Source organism: Archocentrus centrarchus, chromosome 19, assembly GCF_007364275.1.
Source record: "Archocentrus centrarchus isolate MPI-CPG fArcCen1 chromosome 19, fArcCen1, whole genome shotgun sequence".
NCBI lineage: Eukaryota > Metazoa > Chordata > Actinopteri > Cichliformes > Cichlidae > Archocentrus > Archocentrus centrarchus.
In genome coordinates, this window is record NC_044364.1 from 26,212,407 (window position 1) to 26,239,661 (window position 27,255).

Sequence of the window (27,255 nt, forward strand, 5' to 3'; positions counted from 1 at the left end):
TGAACTGAAGGGGGTCTTTCATTCATTTCCTCTGCAGAGTCCACTGTTTTGTTTCTGCATCAGTCTATGACCTCCATTCCAGATCCACCAATCACAAGAAAGTAGGTTACGCTCGCCCATGCGCAAAGGCTGCAGAGTAATTTGTTGATATCCTGCTTGGTAGTATTTTAGACTAAATTTCAAAGCCAAATTCTGCCCCAGCATAGGGGTTTTGTTTGAATTAGGCAGCGCAGATAACTAGAAGGGCATCTATATGAAGGGCTGATGGAAGACACAAGGGATTTGGTGAGTTGGTTTGAAACATTTTTGGGCCGCGAGCCTCCGACTCCAGTGGATTTGCTCAGGCTAGTGTACTTCCTTTGTTGTTATCTCTTTACGCTAACCAGCTAGTGGTTCAGCCAACTGTAAATATCACCAAAGCTCTCCAAAAACAAGTAGAAAGTGTGTTTTTTAAAAAAGCTTTAATTTATTGCAACTACACATTGATAGATGCAAGTTTAAAATACAAAAGCTTTGTTCTGAATAAAAACAGGAAAAACAGGTTCCGCTAGCTAGATATGCTAGTGCTGTTAGCATTAGGAGGCGTTTGTAATAAGGCCGTCCGTTATTTTAGTTTCTGTGTTACTTGGCTTTTCTAATTTGTACATGTAAAATGTCGCTTAGAATGAATGGCTTCTACTGCTTTTTTTTGTTTTGTTTTTTCCCAGCATTGTTGCTTGTTGACTAATTGATCTTAACGCGGGTTTCAGTTTGGGTTTCAGCTGAGATGCTGTGAAGAGGAAGTAAACCAGCTTTGAAAACATTTTCATATTGTTCCGGATCCTGCGATCGCGCTTCCATTTAGATCCAGCCTTTTCTGAATTTAGGCTCATCGTTATTTCTATAAATCATCTAAAGAGGTTGGACGGTATATATATATATATATATATATATATATATATATATATATATATATATATATATATATATATTTCGGGGAAGCTTAAAATGTTGAGGGCAAAAAAGTAGAATTGAATACTGCTCTTAAAATTATTTTGCATGATTAGTGGTGAAAAACACAAACTTTTAAATATCGGCATCCATTCTCATAATTGTTTATTTTCAGTAATTTATTATTAATTTGGTCTTTGTTTATTTGCTGACTTTGTTATCCATATGTTGTAGGAAGCGCTGTCTTTGGGCAAGACTGACTTTGTTTTTTCTGGACGAACGATTTCCTTGTCAACTGGTGTCGTACCAGAAAGTGATCTCCTGCCAAAAAGTGCTTTCCATTATTTGCCAAAAAATGATTGACTGTATTTAAACTGTTATGGCCTATAATCTGTTAAGCATATGACAAACATAGCTGTCATTAATAATATCAAGTCATTTTGTGGCAGAAACAACATTCCTGTCACAAGGTAGAAGCTGCGATCACTTTTTGGCAAAGTGATTTTCATATATTCTTTAATTATCAGGCTAAAAACTGTAAGTGACATTAAAAATGTCTTTATAAAGAGACATCTGGCAAAGACGGCTGATGACATTACCGGTACAACAAACATCACAGTTCTATAAAGATATTAGAAGTGGCCAGAAAGGAGTCAGTTGATTATAAAGTAGATACAGTATACCTTAGATACAAGATAATTGCAAAACAGGCCATTTTTTTTATTATTATTATTTTGTATATAAACCCTTCATAAATCCTGTTGACTACAGTCTATTTAAATTGCAAAAAATATAACATCATGGTTATATAAAGATATATGAAGTGGCCAAAAAGGACTGGCTAGATTATAATGTAGAACACAGAGTAGGTACAATAATGGAGTCACAAAGATACTTGCAGAACAGGTAATTTTCTTATTTTATATATAAAACCCCTTTGTATATCCTGTTGACTGCAACCCATTTATCAATATAAGCAAAAATATTAGACATTTAAAAAAAAAAAAAAAAAGATGACCACTTTTTGACACAACTCTGGCAAAGATAGTTTAGCTGAAGAAGATGTGTCCGGTAAGATTTTTTTGTTTTCAATCACTTTTTCTGCCTTGGGATTCATTTATTCAAGCCTGGCATTTAGTTTGCTTATCAAATAGCCATTGATTTCTGAAAAATGCATAGATTTCTATTGAATAAGGTAACGCAGGATCATTGGGCTTACAGATGTTTATTAATGAGTACCACAAATACATGATTCACCGATATTTTCCTACTTTCCTTATCTAGCATCCTCCGCGGACACTCGTTAAAATTTTTTTCAGTCGCAGAATTAATCTTTTTTTTTTTTTTTTTTTTTTTTTTTTGCTTTGGTGGCCAGGTTTAACATAAGATGCACTTCATTTATTCGAAAACTCTGGAAATTCCTGTGTTACTGCAGCCAAAACACTAAACACAACCAATAACAGTGCCAAGAGCAAGCACAGCCCTTCTTAATTCACTAACATTCATACAGTGGTAAGAATAAAACAAAATTTGTATGTGATCTTATTCTGTGTCCACAGTGAAAACATTTCTACACAGTTTTGTGAATGAGGCCCATTGCATTTACTGTGAGTTACCTGATTGTGCTTTCTTTTCTGTTAACCCATCCAAAAGACCCTTTAAAAGCAGATAAAATCCCTGTTACTTCATTCAGTCTTTTTCTGTTATGTCCATGTCTGTGAAGGCTGAGCGTGCCCCACGTTCAGATCGTAAGCGGAGAGACTCATTCGGGATGTTTGATGGCTATGATAGCTGCAGCGAGGAGTCTACCAGCAGTTCTAGCTCAGAGGACAGTGAGGACGAAGTGGTGCCCTCCATCCCTGCCAGTCTGCCCATCATCAAGAACAATGGGCAAGTCTACACCTACCCTGATGGAAAGGCTGGAATGGGTGAGTGCATTGAGCTTCTTCTTTGTAGGTATTGCTAAACTTAATCCTGTGAGTAAACATTAACAGTGTTTGCGTTTAGCTGCTGTGGCTAAGGAGGTGTTGAGGTCCAGGTCATGAGTTTAATCCTCAGCTCCTCAATGTTTGTATGTTGAAATGTCCTTAGTCAAGATCCTGAATCCCAAATTGCCCAATATGCATTAAAAATGGCAGTAATACCTAAACAGTTAATGCATTACTTTTGTTATACCCTTTTAAGTCTGCACTTAAATCACATTTTGATTGTTTGGTTTAAAATCCACTGTGATGAAGTACAGAAGAAAAATTACTAAAAATTTAGATTTTCCATAACATAACTGTAAATACAATTTACCATTTGCAGGCTGTTGATCTATTTCAGTTTGTTTTCACAGCCACATGTGAGATGTGTGGGATGGTCGGTGTACGAGATGCTTTTTATTCGAAAACAAAGCGTTTCTGCAGTGTGTCCTGTTCAAGGAGTTATTCCTCAAATTCTAAAAAAGCTAGCATCTTGGCAAGACTCCAGGTAAATAATTATGAAGCTACTATGCTAGTTTAACAAAGATAATTATGTATTACTTAAATATTAATATCTGTTTTGATTTTACAAGGGCAAACCACCAACAAAAAAGGCCAAAGTCTTACAAAAACAGCCTCTCATGGCGAAGTTGGCAGCTTATGCCCAGTACCAAGCAAGTCAGCAGAACCAGGCCAAATCGAAAGCAGGTAGGTTATGTAAAGGTAGTCATTATAGGCTTCACACTGCTGCTCTGTTTGATGTACCCCAGCTTCACATGATTTGTTATTTCTTTCAGTGGTTCCTGCAGAGAGCTTTGACTGGGGGCAGTATATCTGTAGCAATAACACAGTTGGGGCTCCTGTCAGCTGTTTCAAACATGTAAGTAAAAAATTGAGCTGAGAAGATGGTGACTATTGATATGATGTTTTCATGGCTGAATAACTTCTGTGTCTCAGGCCCCTATGGGGACATGCTGGGGAGGCATCGAAGTAGGTGTGAGGATTGAAGTGCCCAACTCTGATACCAACTTCTCCACTAAAGTGTACTGGATAGCAGAAATCATAAAGCTAGCAGGTAAGACTGCAAATAATTAAGGGAAAAATCTGTAAGAGAACCCTTCTAGGTCTTTGTGTTAAACTCATGGTAGAAGTAGGTGTTAAGGCTAAATGCTAAATTGGTATATCACAACATGGCAATTGCATGCAAAATCTAATGTGAAATTCACACACTGAAGAGCTACACAATCACTTGAGGTCCACTTTGTGTGTGTCATATATATATATATATATATATATATATATATATATATATATATATAAATATAAAATCTCCTTTTAAAAGATATGAGATATGAAATCACAACAACAGTCACCTCAAGGTGCTTTATATTGTAAGGTAAAGACCCAACAATAATACAGAGAAAACACCAATAATCAAATGACCCCATATGAGGAAGTGTTTGGCAATCGTGAGAAGGGAAAAACTCCCTTTTAACAGGACGAAACCTCTGGCAGAACCAGGCTCAGGGAGGGGCAGCCATCTACCAAGACCAGTTGGGGGTGAGGGGAGGGAGACAGGACAAAAGACAGACTGTGGAAGAGAGCCAGTGATTAATAATAACTAATGATTAAATGCATGTATAAACACAGTGATAAGAGTTGAGTAAAAAAGAAACACTTAATGTGGGAACGGGAAACCCCCAGCAGCCTAGGTCTCTTGGGGTGTAGGTAAGGGAGGGTTTTAATCCTAATCTTAAAAGTAGACAAGGTGTCTGTCTCCAAATCCAAACTGGGAGCTGGTTCCACTTAAGATGGCCCAGAAAGCTGAAAACTGCCTCCCATTCTACTTTGAATACCCTAGGAAGCACAAGTAAGCCTGCAGTCTGAGAGCGGAGTGCTCTGTTGGGGTGATATGGTACTATGAGATCTTTAAGATAAGATGGGGCCTGATTATTCAAGACCTTGTATGTAAGAAGAGGAATTTCTGGTCCTGGCAGCATTGCTCAAAGGCTCCTCCTGCCTGAGACAAGAAATCCCTGCGGGGAGGAAGCTGCCAGGTCCTCACTGCCAACAGATCATTTCTGCATGCCATGACTTTGCTGGCCACCAAGGGGCCACTAGGATCAGAGAGAGAAGTGCTGCTGGCACAGGCATGCATTTCCACTGGGGAAAATGCATGCAGGAGTATGGCTGGCCATAGGTGTGCTAGCACATCCATCCCCAGGGGTTTATTGTGGTTGGTTATGGAGACGAACAGTGAGTGTTCACCCAGAGATCTATCTCCGCCTCACCAAACTTGTCCCATATCTGTGCCATTACTGCACCCTAACAGCAAAGAGTGAGACAGCTTTAATAGGAAAAGGGAGTGCGCCTCTCCCTGCCTGTTTATGTACGAGACCACTGTTGAATTGTCCATCCTGACTAAGACATGCTAGCCAGAGTTCCCACTAGCCTGTGCAATCCAACTTTATTAAAACTTTATTTTAATTTCAATTTCTTGATTTTTTTTTTTTTTTTTTTTTTTTTTTAACTTAAAACAGTTTTTCCTATTTTTAAGTCATTTTAAGTGGCTATAGTTTAGAAATTACTTCAAGAAAAGTATGTCTCTTACCTGATAAAAAGAAAAGTTAAGTTTAAGTATTAATGCCAACTTCTTTTTTCTTGGTTGGTTGTAAGCCAACCAATCCCTCCACTGGTAGTGCTCTGCACCCTGTTACTATACAATCAGACTTGCTATGCTCTTACTTTTGATGTTAATGGTCCTCATTCAATTTTCATTTACTTGTATAGCTCAGGCACCCACCCGATAGTACATCACATACCCCCTCGGTGGCAAAGTGGCAGCGTGACATCTCTATGTACGCAGCAGCCGCTGACAGTGGAGAGTTTCGCTAGACTCTGTGCTAACGTACCTGCTAACGTTTCCTCGTTTCACTGTGAGAATTAATCCGATTTTCAACATTTGTTCTGCATGACTTTTCTCCCAAGTCATTCGCACCCTACCTGTCATGACCTGCACCTCACCAGTACGCAGTATGAGAAACACTGTTACTGGGGACCCTGGCTAGCCATGGACAAAATGCTTGAGAGCTGAAAATGTCTCACTGATGTGCTATCATACAAAGCCCCCCACCCACTTAGGGAGACATCTGTGGACACCATCTTGCAAAACAACAGGCTCCCAATCTAAGAGCCCTGATAGAGTAACCTGGATTCCCTCCAAGGGCTGAAGAACTAATATACAAGATGCAGTTATCGTCAGCCTCTTCTGGAGGTTGTGATGTCATGCATACAGTCAGTGAGAGAGAGTCCAGCACTAAAACGCTCTCATCCCCAACAGTCCGAGTGGCACCACGGTAATCATAGATGCAATCATGCCTAAGATCGTTAGGAAACACATTCTACTACCCAACTGAAACTGAGCAAGGCAGCAGTGTAATGCAGGTACTCTGACAAACGTGAGTGGCCAGAAAGCAAGCATATTTGCAGCCTAAGGAAATCGGTCTTCTGACTCTGGGTTAGCGAGCTTTTTTGAAAATTCACAGAGAAACCCTGTGGTTAAATGTGTTTCAGAACCAGCAACAGCTGTGTTGCTGCCTGCTCTCTGGAGAGACCCCCGTCGTCTAGATAGGCTAAAATACGGATGCCCCTCTTTTGGAGGCTGCCTTGGCACATTTTGTGAAAGTGCAAGGAGCGAGACACCACCCAAACGGCAACAACTGATATTCCTAGGCTATACCCTCAAATTCAATCCTCAGAAACTGCCTGTGGTCAATGCGAAGCAGCAAAAAACATTTTTATACGCATGGGGATTGTGCTAGGGAGACTGTGTGAGGAAAGTGCAGCAAACTTGGGTGGCACCTTTTGGGCGGCAACAAATAGGAGGAAGTGGCATCTTCCTGCTGCTGGAGCCCCTCTCCACTCAATCCCAGAGCTAGGAGGACTGAGGCTTATTCCTTCTGGGTGTGGCGTCCTTCTGGGGGCCCGAAGGTGGGCCTTTGCTTCAAGCTGACTGACATGGAACTCAACCTGGAGGCTGTGCTCTCGCTGGTGGTGCACCCACAGCAGCGGTGGGCCTGCGAGAGCTTGTTTCCAGCTTGGGCTTTGTATCACATCTGGAGATGATATTGTGCAGAGCCTCTGTCCACTTCTTCCTCAGTTCAGATTTAGCCTGAATGGCTTTGAGTTTGCTCGAATAACCTGACAGCAGACACTGGTTTGTCCAAATAAACAACCCTGTCCTTATTGTGAACATTCGATAGTCAGCCACAGATGCCACTGTGCCACTACTGTTGAAGCCGTCCCTCTGCCCAGGGAGAGTGCTGCACAGCGGGACGCATGGAGAATGTAATCCTCCTTGGATTTGGACTCGGACAAAGCTGGAGTCACAGACTTGGAGAGAAGAGAGCCATGCTGTCTTTCCCAGCACTTTCTCTACAAATGTTACACATCTCTCCAGGGCTGAGCGCCGGAGCCGGCAACAAAATAGACAGGCTTCAGGCTTAGTCAACATTCTCCTAGCATGGACAATCTCCAGCCAATCTTTGGTTGGTGCTCATACCAAAACACAAAGCAATAACGCAGCACAAGAAGACTCTAAATTCCTTTTGACTGATGGTTTTTCTCTGTATTATTTTAGGGTCTTTACCCACAATACAAAGTGCCTTGAGGTGACTTTTTGTTATGATTTGGCGCTATATAAATAAAATTGAATTCAATTGAATTAAAATGAGATTCCATGTACGCCCAATGTGGAAAATGCTAAGCCTTATTTGAACATAGACAAAAAGAGGTAGCAGTATGTGCCAATTTGAGACTGCTTTTTTTCTTTGATTGGGGGTTGGAAAATCCTGAGCGAAACGCTGAAGATATTAAGAATCCCTAAATCTGTTCATGTGTGTTATAATTACAAGGGGCCAAGAAGCTAAGAAGCTGAGTCTAGAATAAGCAAACTGACTTTGAATGGTGGTCAGTTTGTCAATGTTGTTGTTTCAAAGCTTATGAATAAGTGCTTACAATAGCAGTGTTTCCTCTTGTTCTTTAGGGTTCAAGGCTCTCCTTCGTTACGAGGGCTTCGACAGTGACACGAGTAAAGACTTCTGGTGTAATCTCTGTATCCCTGAAGTACACCCTGTGGGATGGTGTGCTTCGAGTGGCAAACCCCTCGTACCTCCAAAAAGTGAGTGTTGTGGTAATCTTTATTAAAGTTTTCTTCATCACTGTAGTTAATCATTGCTGTCCTGCTGTCTCCTCTACAGGCATACAACATAAGTACTCTAACTGGAAAATGTTTCTTGTGAAGCGCCTCACTGGAGCTAAAACACTGCCACCTAACTTTAATGATTTGGTAAGGCACACAACTACCTAGGACACCAGGCCAGTATTGTAAAGCTAAAACTTATTCTTGCTGAACCTGAAACGCCATTAAAACATTATTCTTGTTGTTGCTGTTTTTGTCCATCTTTGAGTATTACATTTAATTTTGGTTTGGTAAACCTGTCACTCGTTTTTCACTAAAGGTGCAGGAGAACATGCAATTCCCCTTTAAGAAGCTAATGCGGGTCGAGGTGGTGGATAAGAATTATCTTAGCCGGACACGAGTGGCACTGGTAGAGCAAGTGATTGGAGGTCGCCTCAGGCTGGTCTATGAGGAGAGCCAGGATGGATCTGATGATTTCTGGTGCCACATGTATAGCCCCCTCATCCATAATATAGGCTGGTCACGAAGCATTGGGCACCGCTTCAAACGATCTGGTGGGTACATCAAATCCAGAATCACTTCACTTACCTTGTATGCCTTATATATACCAGAGACAAAAAACATTTTTGTAGAGTTACGGTTTATTAAATAAGTCATTAACCCTTACAGATGTGTTTGCATTGTTTGCTTTAAATTGAAGATTTCAAATAATTACATTGATACAACTGACCAAAAAACTACAAAAACAGTGCTCACTTCATGTATGACAAGTAATTTTGATCTATTCAAATTTTAGATATTACAAAGAAATTAGATGGTCAAGTCGATGCTCCTGCGCAGCTCTTCCAGAAGGTAAGAAAGACAAGAAGAGAATATATTTGATCCTCGGCCACTTCCAAACTATCCCGTACCAGAACTTGGAATTTCGGGGGGGGGGGGGGGGGTCTTTAAATTCACCAAAAACCCCTTTCCTGCACTTCTAGTGAAATTATATGGAAGACTGCCAATTTTGGTCCTAAACTAGCAAGTTATTAGTTTTAACATTTCTGTATATTTTTAATGTGTTTTGGTGTCATTTTTTTAGCGTTTTCCCATTTCCTACTTGTTTAACAGTGATATCGTAGGATTTTACAGTGCAATACAAAGCACCTTCAGGCAACTATATTTGTGAATTGGCTATATGTGTGTATGGCATTTAGCCCAACATGAGAGTGCTGAGATTGGTTTGCATGTTATTTAAAATAAAAGAACTCTATTTGTCACACTACATCCAATGAATCATCAAACTGCACTCAAAAAACTCAAATAAAGCTGGCTGGGAATTAACCAAAGTCTTTCTAGAAAGCAGGTTTTCCCATATGGTCTCCATCTTGAAATAACTCTTGGCAGTCAAGAAATAATAATAATAGTAAAAATCACCAGTGAAATTTTTAAAAGAGCCAGATTTTTAAAACTGCTTACTTTGCCTGTAAAAAAAGGATTGACTTTCCCCAGGAAGTTGGACTTCTACTTCTGCCACCATCTTTGCTTAATGGCTCTTTTCAATAAACTGGATTTGATTTTAACCCGATAAAAAGCATGTTTAAAAAGTTATTTGCTAAGCCCACATTTGAAAAAAGTAAGCTGGCAATCAAATATCCCCTTTGATCATTACATACGCATTTGTGTACATCACTTTCTATAGTTATATATTGTACTGTAATATTAATTTTCTGACATCTCCTCCCTAAAAAGATTATGTAGGCAGAAAATGAATTTTTTCCACCAAAATTCCTGTATCATGACTGAAGGGGATAATATTGTGCACTGCTTTTCATTGACAAATGCACAAATAAAACTTTATTAATGACTGAAGTGACTGCACATGTCTGAGTGCTTAAACATGTCCCTATTGTGGTGTTGCTAACTTTCTACTGCTTGGTCTTGGAGCAGGTACAAGTTGTTGCAAATGTATTCAGGAGCATCCCCCAAGTCAATCCTATTATGGAACAATGCAGTTTTGCTTTGACATTTGTCATTTCCAAACATACCAAACGTCACAAGTTATAACCCTGTATGGCATGAATATTTCACTGTACTTTTTGGGAGCAACAGTGTGCTAGAAGGGTACCAAAATATCAGTTTTCTGTATATACTCATGTACTAGATTTAGGAGGGAAAAAAAGGCAAAGATGCATGCATGGGTTAGTTTGGATGTGCGAATTTGAAAATTAGCATAATTTAGTGGAATATGCAACTATAGGATTAGATTCTCCCGTGTCTTAATTATAAAGTTGTGATATTGTGAAGTCTCTTAATTTACACAATTGGCATTTTTGCCGGCTTTTCTTCATGCCTTCAAATAAGCTGCACTTTATTAATATAGTAGTTTTTTTGTTTTTTTTAAGTCTTGGTGACCAAAATGTTAAAAGCACATATGCATTCATACAACAGTTTTAACAGCAAACTACTGTACAGCACCTTTTCTCTCACACCACTGAATTTACTGCAGCAGCTGTGTTAACCTGCATTCTGTATTTTGTGTGTGTGTTTAATATTATAGTTTCTTCATTTTTAAAATCATCCGCTCAGCTGCTGGTACAGGAATCAATGTGATCAGCTATAACACACAGCTGCCACCCATTTCATGTGAATGCCGCATACTTGGAACTGGGAAACCCTGGGTTAACTTAGCAAGTTAATAACCAGCTTCGTGTGACCGCTTATCCTGATTGCCACTGTTAGGATAAGTGAGTCCAGTTAACAGAAGGATACCCTGGGTATGTTGAACTTGCTTTGTTGTACAGGGCCCAGAATTTAGAAGCACTGCTTTAGCATTATTGCCTTGAGAAAAGTGGTCTAACTGCATAATGTTTCCCTGAGGCAATGAACCAAAAAACATTATCTTAGTGGTCAAACCCTCTTCTGCTTATTTTACTGAATAGTGGCATGTCTTGTCATTGAATACAAGATAAGTGAATAAAGATTTCAAGGAAAAGTGTAATAACCAAAAATGTGATTGTTGCCTGAGGACAACACCATGCCATAAAGGGATTATGAATGTAATTTTGGATCTATGAAGCCAAAACATAGATGCTGATCAATTTTTTTTCCCACTGGTAATTGCACTGAAAGAGACTATACAATGATATATCTTGCATTAGAAATAATATGAAAGATATTATATTAAAACATATGATGAACCGTGCTATAATAACTTAGCTTGAACTTGGTGCTTTGTTTTTGTTTATTTTGTTACAGGTAAAAGATGTGGACCAGAGTGGGGACTGGTTCAAAGATGGGATGAAATTAGAAGCCATTGACCCCCTCAATCTCTCAGCTATATGTGTAGCTACTGTAAGAAAGGTAAGCCTGCTTTTGATTTTACAAACCCAATTCCAAAAAAATGTTGGGACACTGTGGAATGTAAATAAAAACAATGCAGTGATTTTTTTTTTTTTTTTTAAATCTCATAAACACATTTTATTCCCAATAGAACATAGAAAACGGATGTTTCACAAACTCAGACAGCTTTTGATGAGGCCATAGGTCAGTAACATGATTGGGTAAGAATATCTTAGAGAGGCAGTTTCTCAGAAGTAAAGATTGGGAGTGAGCTAGAGTACTGACAGGGACTAAAAAGCGAGAACATATTTTTCCCTTATTGGCTTCTCTTCATTGGCTCCCTGTTATAAATGCAGAATATAATTTAAAATTCCTCTTCTCACATACAAGGTCTTGAATAATCAGACCCCATCTTATCTGAAAGATAAGATAACAGAGCACTTCGCTCTCAGACTGCTGGCTTACTTGTGGTTCCTCGGATACTTAAGAGTAGAATGGGAGGCAGAGCCTTCATCTTTCAGGCTCCTCTTCTTTGGAACCAGCTCCCAGTTTGGATTCAGTAGACAGACACCCTCTCTATTTTTAAGTTGAAGCTTAAAACTTTCCTTTTTGATAAAGCTTATAGTTAGGGCTGGATCAGGTGACCCTGACCATTCCCCAGTTATGTTGCTATAGGCCTAGGCTGCTGGGGGGTTTTCCATGAGTGTTTCTTTTCATTCACCTCTTTTTACTCTGTTTATACCCCACCCTGCATTTAATCATTAGTTATTATTAATCTCTGGCTCTCTTCCATGGCATGTCTTTTGTCCTGTCTCTCTCCCCCCTCACTCCCAGCCGGTCATAGCAGATGACTGCCCCTCCCTGAGCCTGGTTCTGCTGGAGATTCTTCCTGTCAAAAGGGAGTTTTTCCTTCCCACTGCTGCCAAGTTCTTGCTCATAGGGGGTCGTTTTGACTGTTGGGTTTTCTCTGTAATTATTGTAGAGTCTACTGGCTGTAGCTCAGTAGGTAGAGCAGGTCACCTACTGATCAGAAGGTCAGCAGTTCGATTCCTGGCTACTCCAGGCTACATGCCAATGTATCCTTGGGCAAGATACTTAACCCCAAGTTGCTCTCCGACCGTCCCGTCGGAGTATGAATGTGTGTGAATGATAGTTAATTAAAAAGCACTTAGCTTAGCAAACATGGAAGTGCTTGTATGAATGGGAGTGCATGGGTGAATGTAAACATGTTGTAATAGCGCTTTGAGTGCTCATACTGAGTAGAAAAGCGCTATATAAGAGCTAGTCCATTTACCTTACAATATAAAGCACATTGAGGTGACTGATTACTGTGATTTAGAGCTATATAAATAAAATTGAATTGAAGTTAAATGCATCTACATTAATTTCAGAATCATGCCCCTCTACTTAAAATTCCAAAGACTTTGAATCTGTCATCATCAGTGCATAATATTGTGCAGAGAATCTGGGGAATTCTGTGCACAAGGGAAAATTAGTACTGGATCCCTGTGAGTTTTTGGGCTCTCAGGCAACACTGCATTAAAACCAGGTATGGTTCTGTCAGGAACACTTCCAAAAATCACTGTCTGTGAATGCACTTTGCTGTGCTATCGACAAGTGCAGGTTAAAGAATAATTTTATTGATCACAGAGGGAAATTCATATGTGTGACATAGCTCATCTGCTACTTGTATGAGAATTAAAAAGCCTGATGGCAGTGGGTACAAATGATTTTCTGTATCTCTCTGTTTTACAACAGAGAGAGAGAGAGGAGTCTTCCAGTACTGATGAGTTTTGTTCTATAAAGATGTTATAACGTGGGTGATCAAAGTTGTTCAGGATGGCTTCTAATGTCTTTTAGTGTGCATTTCTTCACCACCTCTCCCAGCGTGTCCAGTCTGGCTCCAATTACAGAGCCAGCTTTCATCCAGTCAGGTGGGAAGAGAGAGAAAGTCTCATGAACTTATGAAGAGTCCCTCTGGATGTTTAGTCTAACATTATACTTTCTGAATCTTCACCACTATCTTCAGCTCATCACTTTTGTTGGGCAGAGAGTTGATGTTTCCCATGATGATTCTTGGCAGAAAGGCTTATTTCTCCACTTCCAAGCCTTCACCTTTGCACCAGTACAGCAACCACAAAAACACCTCTTTGTCTCAGCTGGATTAGGATGGTATCTTCCAGATTTGCTCCATTTCGGTGAAAAAAAGCTCTTGAGTACGATCTTCTCCCCGCAGAAGTATCCATGATCATTTGACAAAACAAATAAAAAGGCTGATTAAAATACAACAAAAATAAAGTTGAGTAAAGATCAGAGCTACCAGACTTTGCTGCTACCTGTTGAAGCACATATTCTAGAACAGGGGTGTCAAACTCACTAAAGGATGGGCCAAAATTGAAGACACAGTCTAAGTCTTGTGCCAAACAGGATCAACCTTTATTGAACAGTCTAAAACTGAAAATAATTTTAATCAGCAATATGAATTTGAATGGCCAGAATACAGCAACTTTTTCCTCAACACATTAAATAAAATATAAAATTATATTTTTCTTCAAAAATATCAAGGAACATGACAGTATTTCAAGTTGATGAAAATCTGCAGTTTTTTCAGAGAAAAACTGTTGTGAATCTCTGCACTTCAGAGTGGGAAAAATGCTGCATAAACTGTGCAGTGTGTCCAGTTTCTCAGCAAAGAGAGCAGCTGCAAACACAGCGTTGGAGACCTAATTTGAGTTTTATTTATTTTTTATTTTTTGGCAATCACGCGTAATTATGTGAGAAAGGCCAACTGCCAGTGATTTAAAGCTCTGCTGCACAGCGTTTCCTGCTGTGTGATGCACTGTCAGCTAACCTCTGCCGGTCTCCCTCTGCATCTTCTCCCGCAACCGGGTTAGTGCACAGGTCTTGACCTGCATGACAGCTGTTGCAGTGCATCATGGGATTTGTAGTGTAAGTGTTGGGATCACTATTTACCAGCGGGCCAATAATTATAGCCACATGAAATTATATTGCGGGTCAGATGTGGCCCACGGCCCTTGAGTTTGACGCATGTCCTAGAAGCACTCTTAAGTAAAAAAAAAAAAAAAAAAAAAAAAGAATCCATATGTGAGCATGATCCAGAAATGCTGTCATGTTCTCTGGGTCAAAGCTCATTTGAAATAGACTGAGGCAAAGTGGAAAATTGCTCTGTGGTCCAACAAATTGAATTGTATATGGCATTCTTCAGATTACAGAAGAGGGGGAGAGGCTTGTTGTCTGTCTGGCTTCTTAGCAGCACTCACTTCAAATGGTTGCATGGTATGGGGGTGCATCAGTCCTTATGGAATTGGCAGCTTGCATCATCACTGAAAGGTATAGACAGGTTTAATAGCAACTTATACTCCCATTCAGACAGTTTTTTTTACCCCCCCCAGCCAAAAAAAGCCTTGCATATTTCAGCAAGACATCGCTAAACTGCATACTGCATCTATTATAATACCATGTCGTTTTAGTAGAAGAGTCCAGGTGCTGAACTGGCCTGCCAGCAATCCAAACCTTTCACCAATCAAAAACATTTGGTACGTCATGAAATGAAAATATGACAAAGAAGACCCAGGACTGTTGAGGAGCTAGAACTCTATATCAGACAAGAATGGGACAGTATTCTTCTCCCAAAAATTCTGCAACTGGTCTTCTCAATTCCCAGATGTTTATGGACTGTTGTTAAGAAGAGGGGATGCTACACAGTAGTAAACATGATGCCGTCCCAACTGTTTTAGATGTGTTACTACCATCAAATTATGGCTCCATAGGCTTACACATTGGCCTAACAAGCTAAAGATTCCTGAATTGGTCCTGGGTGCAACGCAGGTTCCTTGGGAGTTTTTCAGGAATGGCATCCAGTGTATAAAAATCAAATACGTAGAGTTACCCACTTTGGCGGTTCCTTGTGAATAAGAATTTTTTATTTATTTATTTTTTTTAGCTCTTGTCAAATTCAAAATGAGCTGATATTTTTCTTAAAATGGTGCATTTTCTCAGTTTAAACATTTCAATATGTTTTCTATGCTCTTTTGTGTTTTAGTTTTGCACAGCATCCCAACATTTTTGGAATTGAGGTTATACATTAAAGTTAAGTGATGAGATGCTGTGTCTCAGGACCAGACTAACATGACTTAAATCTCTGCTGTATAGGTTTTGGCAGATGGATATCTCATGATTGGGATTGACGGCTCAGAGGCAGTAGATGGATCAGACTGGTTCTGCTACCATGGCACCTCCCCTTCCATCTTCCCTGCCGGCTTCTGTGAAATCAACAACATTGAACTCACACCCCCTAGAGGTACTCCACAGTTACATTATTTTTTCGTTACCAAAAAGATTTTGGAGCCTGGTCTTAACACAAACTCTGTTCCTCAGGGTACACTAAACTGCCATTTAAATGGTTTGACTACCTCAGAGACACGGGTGCAATAGCTGCTCCTGTCAGACTCTTTAACAAGGTAAGCTTTATTGATGTACATCCTCTGTCTGTATGTTAAACTCTTACCATTCTGTGGGTTTTGAAGGCTACTTCTTCATAACACTAGAGAATGCATTTCCTAAATAAAATACAGTGTGAATGCTGAAAGATGAATGATTTGAGTTGAAGTGTTTAAATTGTTGAAATATTTGGGAAACCTGTTGAAACTGCTGAAATACACTGAATCATTAGACTGGAAGCTAAAGTGCAGAAATACTGAAAACTGAAGTTTGCACACAAAAATGCAGAAATCTGTCCATCAAATGCAGATTAAACATTAGCAATCTTAAACAGGTCATTGCTAAGTAGGAAAAGTGGCAGCAAAGCATATTCCATACATGCACAGCCTAAAATATTAAGGAGAAAAATCATCCAGAAAGTTGGAAAGTAGTTGAATGTCTCTAAAATGTACATTAGAAACAAGCTGAATGATGTAAAAAGAAAATTTAGAGTCAGAAGGATACTGAATGAATACTGAAAGCTCACATGCTTTAAAACACTTGCAGATGGGCCTTGTGTTTTTGAATTGTCTAAGCACAATCCCAAATCAAAAGCCAACATATTTGGAGTTTCACTCTCAGGCGGTCAGTGTGTGTGCGCGCGCGCGTGTGTGTGTGTGTGTGTGTGTGTGTGTGTGTGTGTGTGTGTGTGTGTGTGTGTGTGTGTGTGTGTGTGTGTGTGTGTGTAAAAGGACAGAGAGAAAAGTGAGAAATTGAATTGATAGTTGAACTGACTACAAATGAGCAGGGAAATGGTATTTAATCTTTTGCACTTTTGTGGGTTTTAAGTTGGATTAGATGAGTTGAAATGTTTGATCCACTACAGACAGGTTCTGGTACTTGACCTTCATCAGCTTCTACGCTCTGGATTTAATTAATTCTTAATCTTTGACCCTCTTCCACAGTATCTCTTGTGTCCCGTCTCCCTCCCCTCACCTCCAGCTAGTCACAGCAGATGACTGTCCCTCCCTGAGCCTGATTCTGCTGGAGGTTTCTTCCTGTTAAAAGGGAGTTTTTCCTTCCCACTGTTGCCAAGTGCTTGCTCATAGGGGGTCGTCTGATTGTTGGGGTTTTCTCTGTATTATTGTAGGGTTTTTACCTTGATGCGACTGTTGTTGTGATTTGGTGCCAAATAAATATAATTGAATTAAAATTAATTCAGATCAGCTTGAAAGTTTGGATGAAACTGATCTTTATCCACTAATGTTAGCTTACCTGCTAATGTTTGACACCCAATGTAGAAGCTCGCTGGTTAACCATATTGTTCTTGTCTGCTAGCAGTTTCACTAGCTAAATCCTAGCTGAAATCACAAGTCTTTATTTTGTGGTCCTATCTGGAGTTTATGCTTTAAATCATATCATATCATTTTCACATTTCACATCATATCATTATTGTTCATATTCATGTTATGATTGACAGAATACAGGATTCATCAGTTTCTCATAAGTATTTTGTGGAGGATATAGACTGCAGAACCTTGTCAAGTTTAGGGTTTTGTCTGTTAAGCATTATTTTTATCCCCACCACCCCCCACCCCCCACCACCACCTCACTGTCCTTGATGATTTTCATATTCTAGGAGGTTCCCAATCATGGGTTTCGGCTAGGCATGAAGCTGGAGGCTGTGGATCTTATGGAGCCGAGGCTAGTGTGTGTTGCCACGGTGACGAGGATTGTGCACCGCCTACTGAGGATTCACTTTGATGGTTGGGAAGACGAGTATGACCAGTGGGTAGACTGCGAGTCGCCTGACCTCTACCCAGTGGGCTGGTGTCAGCTGACAGGCTACCAGCTCCAACCTCCTGCCTCACAGAGTAATGACATAATGCTGTTCATCCTTCTTTTTCTAGTGCCTCAGTGAGGCAAAAATTATACTTGATTATCTAAATGGCAGTGGCATGATCATTTGAGGAACCAAACCATTTAACCACTTTGTTTAATAATAAATAAAATGTATTTATTATTAAATTACACTGTTATTAACTGCCCTTGTGATGCATTTAATTTAATTTCAGTCTGTCAAACTGTCAAAGTTTTGCAGGTCAATCAAAAGTGTGTGACATAGTCCTGGAATATTGCTTCTTTATGTCCTTATTCCTTATACATTTTATACTTGGCTGAGCTGCCCAAATACAGTAAAGGCCTGGCAGAGCATTTCAAGGGAGGAAATGCAGCGTTTGGTGAGGTTCATGGGTTGTAGACTTGATAAAGTAATTGCCTGCAACAAATGCTAATGTATTTTTAAAAATAATTAAAAAATAATAATTTTCACTTATTTACTTTTTTCATTCTTCCAAGAAAACAGCATGATCAGTTTGCAAGTGGACAGCCTCACTTTTCTTTTGAATCTTTAGTCGCTGCTAACAGCTGGCACTGGAAGCTAGTTAGCTGGGCAGATCTCATGTTGTGGTGGTTGTCGCAAGTCTTGGACAGACTAGCTTTATTTCTTCATTTATTTAAAAAGAATGGGTGCACCTCCTTTGGCAAATGTGCTTCAGCTTCACTACTGCCAAAAATGATGTGTAATTAAGTGTTTCCCACTCATTGTCTGTCTCTATTTTTTTAGGTAACAGAGAAATGCCCCAGTCTGTTCCCAAGCAGAAGAAAAAGGCCCAGCAGTACAAAGGCCAAAAGAAAAGTGAGTAATCTCTCCTGTAGCATCAGTTTGCCTCTCTCCATTCCATCCACCTGTCCTCTCCCTTTGTTGTTCCTCTTACTATAACTGGCTACACTTGTGGAAATTCTGCTGCTTTCTTATTGGTCATTTGGTCCATGTGTTTTGGAAGATTTTCATCACACCCTTTTTGTCATATTACAGGTTGTTGGGTTAAATCTGAAAATGCATATTTATGTAGCATATTCCATTTCTGTACACATGGCATGGAAGAAAATCCAAAATAATTAAATTAAAATCCAACTTGCTCATCCTTTGATCATTTTGGTACTAAGGTAAGATGCATCCAGAATTCACTGTGGTAATAAATGGTTAGCAAAAGAACAACTGAATTGCAAAAACTGTCTTTTAGTTCAACTGAACCCTGAAACAGCACCCATCTGCCACTTAAAGTAGCCATGTTACATAATTATGCATAACTGAAAGCCTTAATGCAGTTTAAACAGGTAAGTTCTGTAAAAATCCACTCCCAACCACTTGTCTTGAATGGGAAAATTAGCTAGAAAGACCAGTTTATTTTTTTTTGTCTAAGGTTGTAAACATGTTTATTTCTGCTGTAAATTTGAACATTTTATGGGAGTCTATGAGGATGGACTCACTTTTGGAGCCAGTCTCAAGTGGTCATTAGAGGAACTGCAGATTTGGGCCCTTGCACTTGGGCTTCATTTTTCAGCACTGGAGATTGCTACTTGATGTGCACTGAACAGATTATTCAAGGATTTTAAAAATGCCAACTTTGATTTTGCTGTACTTCGTGGATGTTCAAATAGAGCAGGAAAAGAGATTACTTTAAATACTGGCAGTTGCTGTCGCTTTTATTTTGGTAGCTTACTATGGAGTCATAATTATGTCATATGTCATGAGCATGATAAAACATGGTCACAAGCAAAGTATAGTGTTTCACTGCCACTTGCACAATATAGTTTTTGTGTGCAAATTCAACCCTTTGCATGTGGAGCACAGAGCAGTCACCCTATGTGAAATATGTCTGCATAGTGAGTGCAGCAAGGGTGTCCGTCCATCACAGGTGGCTCTCAAAGTTGAATTCTGCTTACAAAAATCAACATGAAGCTTAACAGTTTGGGGGCTGAACCAAAGGGCTTTGCTTTGTATTCTCAGGAATACAGCTTATTCTTTTAACACTGGTGTCATATTGGTACTTGGTATAAGCAGGTACCTGAAGCCAAGGTATCAATATTGTATAGGAACTGGAAAAATTAGATTGGTGCATTCATATTTCAGAGTTAATTCATAAATTTAAATTTCACATAGTCCTTCCATGTAGGTTGTATTATTTGTGCACCAGGACTTGCATTGTGCAACTATGAAATACTATAATTCGCTTGTGACTATGTTTTACCAGGCTACCAGGCTGTGGCATAAATATGACATCATACTAATTGTGCGTCTGCTTACTTGGGTCTGGCAGTCTGAGTACAGCTTACCAGGGGCTTATTCAGATGGGCATATCAGTGTCAGCACTATGAGGTTAAATAAAAGCTGCTCTCTGACCTTTCCTTCCTGATAAGTTATCTAAACTCTGAAAACACACCAGTTAAATTGAACCCATGTGTGAAATGAGCCCCTGGTAGCTTACCCGCGTCTGGCTTGGTGTTTAGAGAGGAAGATTCCTGTTGGTCGACGGCCCTTCAGTCAGGCAGGCAGGAGGAGGAGCAGCTTCTCAGGGGATGAAGAACAGAGTCCACCCCCTTACCCTGCCCAGGGGCCAGCTCGGCCCCGACCCCGCACCCACCTTCACCCAACCCACAAATCAGGTAACAGCACACTTTTTAAGACAAAACCAGCACTGCACTGAGCCTCCTGATACTCTATGGATTTTTTTTTTTTTTTTTTTTTTTTTTTTTTGGCAGAAGACAGTCCTCTGGTCACAGGGCCTTGTTGTGAAGCTGGAAGCTGCTGATGCTGCATGTTTTTGTGTTTAATCAACCTTTGTCTGTTCATTATCAACATGAATATTTCATGCCAGTAAAAGTCTAAACTGGTGCTGTACAGCTGATGTATTTCCGAGAGATTTCAATTTGGGCGTTATCAATGTCTTGTCTCCACTTTGAAGCAGTCATAGAGCATGTTTGGTTCATTTTAAAGTGATTATTTTGATGCCTGTCATGCATGTAGAGCTAAAATTCATCTCTGGAACAAAGGCAAAAGGGTCCTCTTACATTTTTATTCAGTGCGTGAACACAGGGGGCTCATCTTTGCTGCTCTTCTCTCTTATTTATTTCTGTTCCTGCCTCTAGAATCTCTCCTGCGAATGAAAGAGGAGACCGCCGAAGTGGACGAGTTCACCTTCTCACAGGGCACTTCAGATCAAGAGAGCAACGGCTCGGGCAGCTACTACATCAAACAAGAACCCTGATGTGTCCTGTCATGGTTTTCTCCTGTTCCACCCTGATCTTTTCACATCTCTGGAAACACTGAAGCAAGGATCAGGAATGTGGAGAGTCAAACTCACCTCGAAGTACACTTTGCAGAGTGACACCATGGGCCACCTGGGATGTCAACACAGGAGAACGCAGTGATGAGAACGGGATCCCACTCCCTGCAGGAAATGTCACTCGAAACAATCTTCTAACCTTGTAGGGGTGCGTCTACATCATCAGTCACAAAGTCGTGTCTGATCAAGCAATGCACCCAGAGTCAGGCCTGGGTCACAGATGTTCGGGCATTCTCTTTCAACCACCTTCAGAGCTCTCTGGCTCTCTCTGTCTGTCTCTCTCTCCTCTGCTGTCTGATGCAAAGAAGGTTTTTGAATGCCACACACCACCCACCCACACCACCCACCCACACACACACACACACAAACACACCCCACACACACACACCCCCCACACACACACAGACAGGAAGGCATGTCCTTTAAGTCTACATCAGCCCACCCTGCCTCTGCCATAATCTGGGCCACATTTGCAGACCTGTAGAAACTGTGACAACCACTTATTGAGCCAGGTCTTAGCATATTATTTTTGTTGTTGTTATTTGTTGGTTTTTGTCTTGGGTCTTTAGTTTTAGTTTTTAAAAGGTCAGAGTCAGCCATTGAACAGCTGGTGGGGCAAAGTGAGGCTGGCAGAAAGGTGAACAGAGTTGTGTATATTTTTGCTTTTCTTGCCAGGTGGACTTTTATTTTGATAATAGTACTTGAAGTTTTTCCTTATTTTATTTTGTAATGATTTTTCAGGTTGATTCCTTAATGTCCTTTTTTGCATTTACACATTTTGGTGGTTGTGTGGGTAATGTGTGTTGTTTCATAAAGTAACTATATAGTGGAGACCTATTCAAATAGAACTACACAGGGTTCTTAAGTACCGTGCTGCTCAGCATTAATGTTTTGTTTTGTTTTTTTTTCCCAGCCTTTTTTCTTCCTTCCAGTATTGACCAGAACATTTCCACAGCTGCGTTTACTCCTCATTCAGTCATTACAGAACCAAACTCTGTAGCTCAACTTTTTTTTTTTTTTTCATCCATCCACCTGCCAAAATGATGAGTTTGGCAGAAACCTAGTTTAATTGTGGATTATTTTTCAATGTCCCACTAACTTTGCAGTGATTTTAAACCAGGGAAGTACTGCCTTTTTCCATTTGAGTTTCTCTTTGGCCTTTTATGGTAGTTTATTACTTATTTGTTGTTGGTAGATTTGGCTAAGTTACCAGCTAAAGACAGTTTGGTGAGCAATTGCATTCATAAACTGAAAGGATGCAATGCACAAATAGACATACCTGCTAATTACTGCTAAAACAAAAAATACCCAGAATTTAACTCACTGAGGCAAAAACATTTAAATGGAATGTGCCACACAGCAGGTCTGATAATTTATCACATAATTCCATTAAATACACACCAAAAGGCATCAACAACACAAATATAGTCTAGAGGTCCAGTTCAGTGACTTCAGTAAATGGAGGTGAGGCCTTGAGACATATTAGCTACAGCTATCTATAATGGGAGTCACACCCCACACTTTTGGAGGAAACCTTCAGTGGGTCCTAGAGGGACTGTAGTTTTGGGCACTGCAGTACTACTGTGTGGATGAGTAGTTGCTGGAGCACTAATTCAGCAGTTATTGTGGTAGTTTCAGGTTCTGTGGACTGTAATGATAAAAAGGATTATTGAAGCTGTGGAAAATAAAATGGCTTTCTATTAAAAAAACACATTTTGAAGATCTACTTCATGTGGACAAATTTACATGATATAAGTAGGCAGCAGGATATGAAGTTTAAATGAGAAACCTTACTGTTACAGTAGGGTACACTGACATGTCCAGCCGTACAATGTGCTTTGAGCTTTACCCTCTGATTGTAGCTACTATCAGGGAGGAACTTCAGTCTTATCAGAAACAGACAACATAAACCAGTGTTGGGCACTGTATATCATCCAAACCGAATGGCATGTTCAAATGTTGTGGCTGCATCAGTTGGTATCTGTTAAAGGTTGAAGTGATTCACGTACACTTTTTTTTATTTGTTTGGGGGGGTTTTTGGACCATGTCTGTTAAAATTTTACCCAAAGCTCTTTATTTATGTGGTGTCTGCAGTGTGCCACAACAATAATTCTATTGTCACTCAGTGTTAAATTATATTCAATTTATTATTTTAAAAAGATTTTAATATACTTTACACAAAATCTTGAGGGGGATTAATGATAACACACAAACAGCAGCAGGGCAGTTTGTGGGAGTCCAGTGTGTGTTGCCATTGTCTGGCCATCTTATACATAACTGAATCCTATATGAATCTCGTAAATATTACATGCATATATGGAAAATAAGGACACCCCCCCCCCAGAAAAAAAAAAAAAAGATTCCAGTGAATAAGAAGTTAAAAGATAGATAAATGGAGTAAATGCAAATTCACTTTGGGGTGGCTGGTGTTGGTTTATTTTTTGGCTTATGGAATATGATTAAATACTGAATATGGCACACTTGAGACTCCATAATTTTAGCTTCTGTCACTCCAAATAAGCGGCTGGGCTGCCATGTTAAGACAAAAGCAGGAGAATCTACCTTGGTTACAATAATCTTATAATCAAGCAGTTTTGTTCTTCAAAAAAATATGCAAAACATTTGTGGTGTGTGTGTGTGTGTGTGTGTGCGGGCTTAGGTTCTCATGTCAGAGCCATGTAGCTATGAGCTATGTATGCAAGTTAGTTTATGATTCACCTGAGCCACAGAATGACAGGTTTGTTGTTGATAATGAAACAAACAATGCACTGCTTTTCCTATAGTCTCTGAAGGCAGCATTCTCGTAAGTGGCATAAATACATATATTCTATATAAAAACACACACACACATTTATATACACATATATATAAAATCCATCACTGTAATGGAATGGAGTAACAAATCCTCATTAGCCAGGAATGGAACAGACAACACACCACCTTTGATTATTCTTAGAGCTCGATTTTTGCAGCTGTTTATCTACTACCTCCTGATGCTAGCCATGTTTAGCTAAAGCAAGATCGTGAAATGGACTATGGCAGTATGTTAGCATATGCAAATGAATATCAACAACCTAAAAATGATTAACTTGAAGACTAGAGACCAAACATGGAATTATATTATACAGCACATGAGGTAGTCTTCTAATTTGAATGTTATGCAATAATAATAGATCCAATGTTATTTTGCTATACTAAGTAAAATTTTTAGCACCCGCAAATGTCATGATCACTACACTGATATAATTAACATAAGAGAAAATAGTATTGTATAATTGTGACTTGTGTTGGCAAAGGGTTTATAAAGAATACTCACTCCTATGGCCAAAGGCTGTGTTGAAATGCAGAGCAGATCTAAACTTCTCAGTAACGGTAAAAGATCCATAAACATTCAGCAAAGGTTCATGATTCAATTCTCAGGAAGTTTTGTTCCTTTCTTTCTTTGTAAAGGTTGTAATAAGTGTGAATCAGCAGGGTTTGAAAAGCTCAAAGTCATCTTCATTTTGTGCATTTATTGTATGGAAGCAAATAAGCTTTTATATAACTACAAATTTTGAAGCAGTTTAAGACATGGTTGTGAAATTTAAACACTGTGAATAACTGATGCTGAAATACCCTGAGTGTAGTGCTTAGAATTCTGATTGGTGATGCCATATTCTGTTAATTAAGGAAAAAACTATAAAATTACTATACAGAAATTGGTATGGCTAAGACTTATGTTTAAATAAGCCAGAAATAATAGAAATGTGCATTTTTGGCATCACAAATGCAGATAATTTTGTTTGTTATGCTTTTCTTTTTCTCCTCAGTCAGGGAACCCATTGCCTAATGACACTGCTTTTGAGAGCAGTAGTCAAAATGTGGGGACTTCCTGTGTAGCCAGCAGATAAGCAATATTCTTCTTTTAAAAAAGAAAAAAATGGAAAACTTTGTATCACTAAAATTCAATTGGATGATTTTCAGGGATTGTTTAATTTCTACACTAGGTATTAAGCTGTTTTTAAATTTTACATTTAAAAATTGAGTCCTTAATTATATTGGCACTTTTTTGCTTCCATACACCCAGACAACAAGGGTCTTATCTCACTAACCATTCTGTATATTATCCACAGTCTGTGTTCATGTTTAAGGCTTCATTTAAAGTAATGTAACAAAAACCCCACAGACACGGCTGCTTGTTACAATTCTGGTTTGACCTGGTTTTTGTTGCTTCTTGTTTTCCTTTTTGTTTCTTAAAAGGAAAACATGATTGTCTTTTTTTTTCTACCATTTTTTCCCCCCAATTTGTCTCCTGATGAGATTTGGATACAAAGTGTAAGTGTGAGCAATAAAAGACTGTCTCACAATCATTGGAAGCAGACATGTTTCAAGGGGCTCATGTTCCTGTAATGTAGGAGGGTAGAAAGAAGCATTAAACAGTTCATGACCAAACTGCATTTATATCTTAGTACAAAAACAAAAAAGACTGTTCTCTAAACTAAATGCTGCTAGCCTCCTCTAGATTAAACCCCAAATAATCAAAGGCACAATCAACGTTGTTTTAGATCTTCAGTTTCTCACTTTTCCTTGTAGATAATGAACTTTCTTGATTTACCTTGTTCCCTAATGCTCCACCCACAGTAGCTATGTATTTAGTGTTTGGGCGTCAGTAGCTTGAGATGGAACCAATGAGTTGATTTAGATTTTAGGTGCACTGATGTACTGAATGCACATAACAGAACTTTGTGTGATTTTTTTTTTTTTTTTTTTTTTTTTTTTGTCCCCCCTCTTCTCATAATCATCATTGGGTGCTCTTGGCCTGTGTTTCTTTCTTCCACTGTGATTTACAAAGGTATGGAACTCTGTTAATGCCAAGACCACCAAAAATGGAGGCAACATCAAAGTAAAAATATGAGACACTATCAAATATTAAAGGCAAAGTTATATTAGTTTAAATATATTTAAATTTTATGTATTTCTCCTATATTTCTGGGTTAAATTGTGACAACTCGTAATGAAAAAATATTTTCACCATATTATCATTTTGATACACTTTCTGTTTGACATAAGTTGCTTACTATTACAATTTTGATAGAGTAAGCCAGATTTATAAGAGTTTTCAATACATCTCTTTGTTATGAGCCAAAGTGTCAGGAATAATTAACTATGAGTTAAACTGACTCAGAATTTTACCAATATATTATTTCACAACTTGTATAATTTCATTATTTAAGCTGAGCAGGAAAAATGAGCTCTTTATGTTGAATTGCTATTACAGTTTTGTCTGAGTTAAATGTGACAAATCAAATTCTGACCTAAATTTCTACTTGGTAATATAATTTTGGTATGCTACGTCAAAATTTTATCTGCATAATGTCTTTGATTTTGGTTTTAATCAAAAATTGAATTTTTTTTTTTTTTTTTTTTTTTAATCTGAGCCTGAAGTCAGTCTTTAGACTTGCAGCCTCATTATTTTTGCTTTCTGAATATTCCTTTTTTTTTTCCTGGCTCTTCTAGCCCTTCACAGAGAACTGTTTTGGTTGCAGAGGTCATGCAGCTGAACGGGTTCTTCCAGATGAGTACAATGACGAGGTAAACGCTGGAGTTGGGGTTTTGTTTTTTCTTTCTTGGCTACTAACACGGGTCTTTTGTATGCGATAGCTTCCCCTCTTAATTATATTGTGGTGCTATATATATATATATATATATATATATGATAAAAATGACTCAGTGTATTGGGATTATTATTGTCTGAAAATAATGGTGAGTTGAGAGGGTTATAGTGGAAAATTTATTTTGGATACAAATGGGGGAAAAACCCCATCTATGTTGATAGTTATAAATCTATTGATATTAACACTGACCCTTGAGGTACATTATCAGATTGCAGTTTAAAGTTTGTACATCTTTTTGATAGTGTATACCAGTTTCTGTTCATATGGTTAATTTGTGCTGTGACTAAGCTTTGATAGACTTTGTAAATAAAGCCAGATGTTTGGATTACAATACTGGTTGTAATGGATGGCTTTTTGTTTACAAGCATCGCAAATTGTTTCCGCATGGCTGTGAAAGTTTATCTGGTGACTTTTGTAAGAGCTGACTTTTACACTGAATAAAAGTTTAATAATTCAGACACTTTGCCAATCCTTTCTCAGTTTCACCACTTATTTTTTTTTTTAAAAGACATGTTTAACTAACACAGGCAAGTTGGCAGAGAAAAATCACAAGG

General features: G+C 38.9%; 1 protein-coding gene across 9 annotated transcripts in view; it reads left to right on the forward strand.

The window, feature by feature from the left end:
- The first annotated feature begins 36 nt into the window (after window positions 1-36).
- mbtd1 (mbt domain containing 1) overlaps window positions 37-27,255 on the forward strand; it is a 29,531-nt gene continuing 2,312 nt past the window's right edge. The window contains exons 1-18 of one of the 9 annotated variants that reach the window (XM_030755016.1): window positions 37-101; window positions 2,490-2,537; window positions 2,654-2,858; window positions 3,269-3,402; window positions 3,488-3,602; window positions 3,692-3,774; window positions 3,852-3,969; window positions 7,939-8,073; window positions 8,153-8,241; window positions 8,414-8,648; window positions 8,891-8,946; window positions 11,335-11,439; window positions 15,592-15,739; window positions 15,817-15,899; window positions 17,498-17,732; window positions 18,485-18,556; window positions 20,212-20,367; window positions 20,851-27,161. In XM_030755016.1, the coding sequence (XP_030610876.1) occupies window positions 2,517-2,537; window positions 2,654-2,858; window positions 3,269-3,402; window positions 3,488-3,602; window positions 3,692-3,774; window positions 3,852-3,969; window positions 7,939-8,073; window positions 8,153-8,241; window positions 8,414-8,648; window positions 8,891-8,946; window positions 11,335-11,439; window positions 15,592-15,739; window positions 15,817-15,899; window positions 17,498-17,732; window positions 18,485-18,556; window positions 20,212-20,367; window positions 20,851-20,969 (2,109 nt within the window). In that variant the 5' untranslated portion in view covers window positions 37-101; window positions 2,490-2,516 and the 3' untranslated portion in view covers window positions 20,970-27,161. Of the gene's footprint in view, window positions 102-125; window positions 286-2,489; window positions 2,538-2,653; window positions 2,859-3,268; window positions 3,403-3,487; window positions 3,603-3,691; window positions 3,775-3,851; window positions 3,970-7,938; window positions 8,074-8,152; window positions 8,242-8,413; window positions 8,649-8,890; window positions 8,947-11,334; window positions 11,440-15,591; window positions 15,740-15,816; window positions 15,900-17,497; window positions 17,733-18,484; window positions 18,557-18,736; window positions 19,680-20,211; window positions 20,368-20,850; window positions 27,162-27,255 lie in introns of those variants that run through there. The other 8 variants (XM_030755015.1, XM_030755014.1, XM_030755017.1 and 5 more) reach the window with 8 other exon arrangements.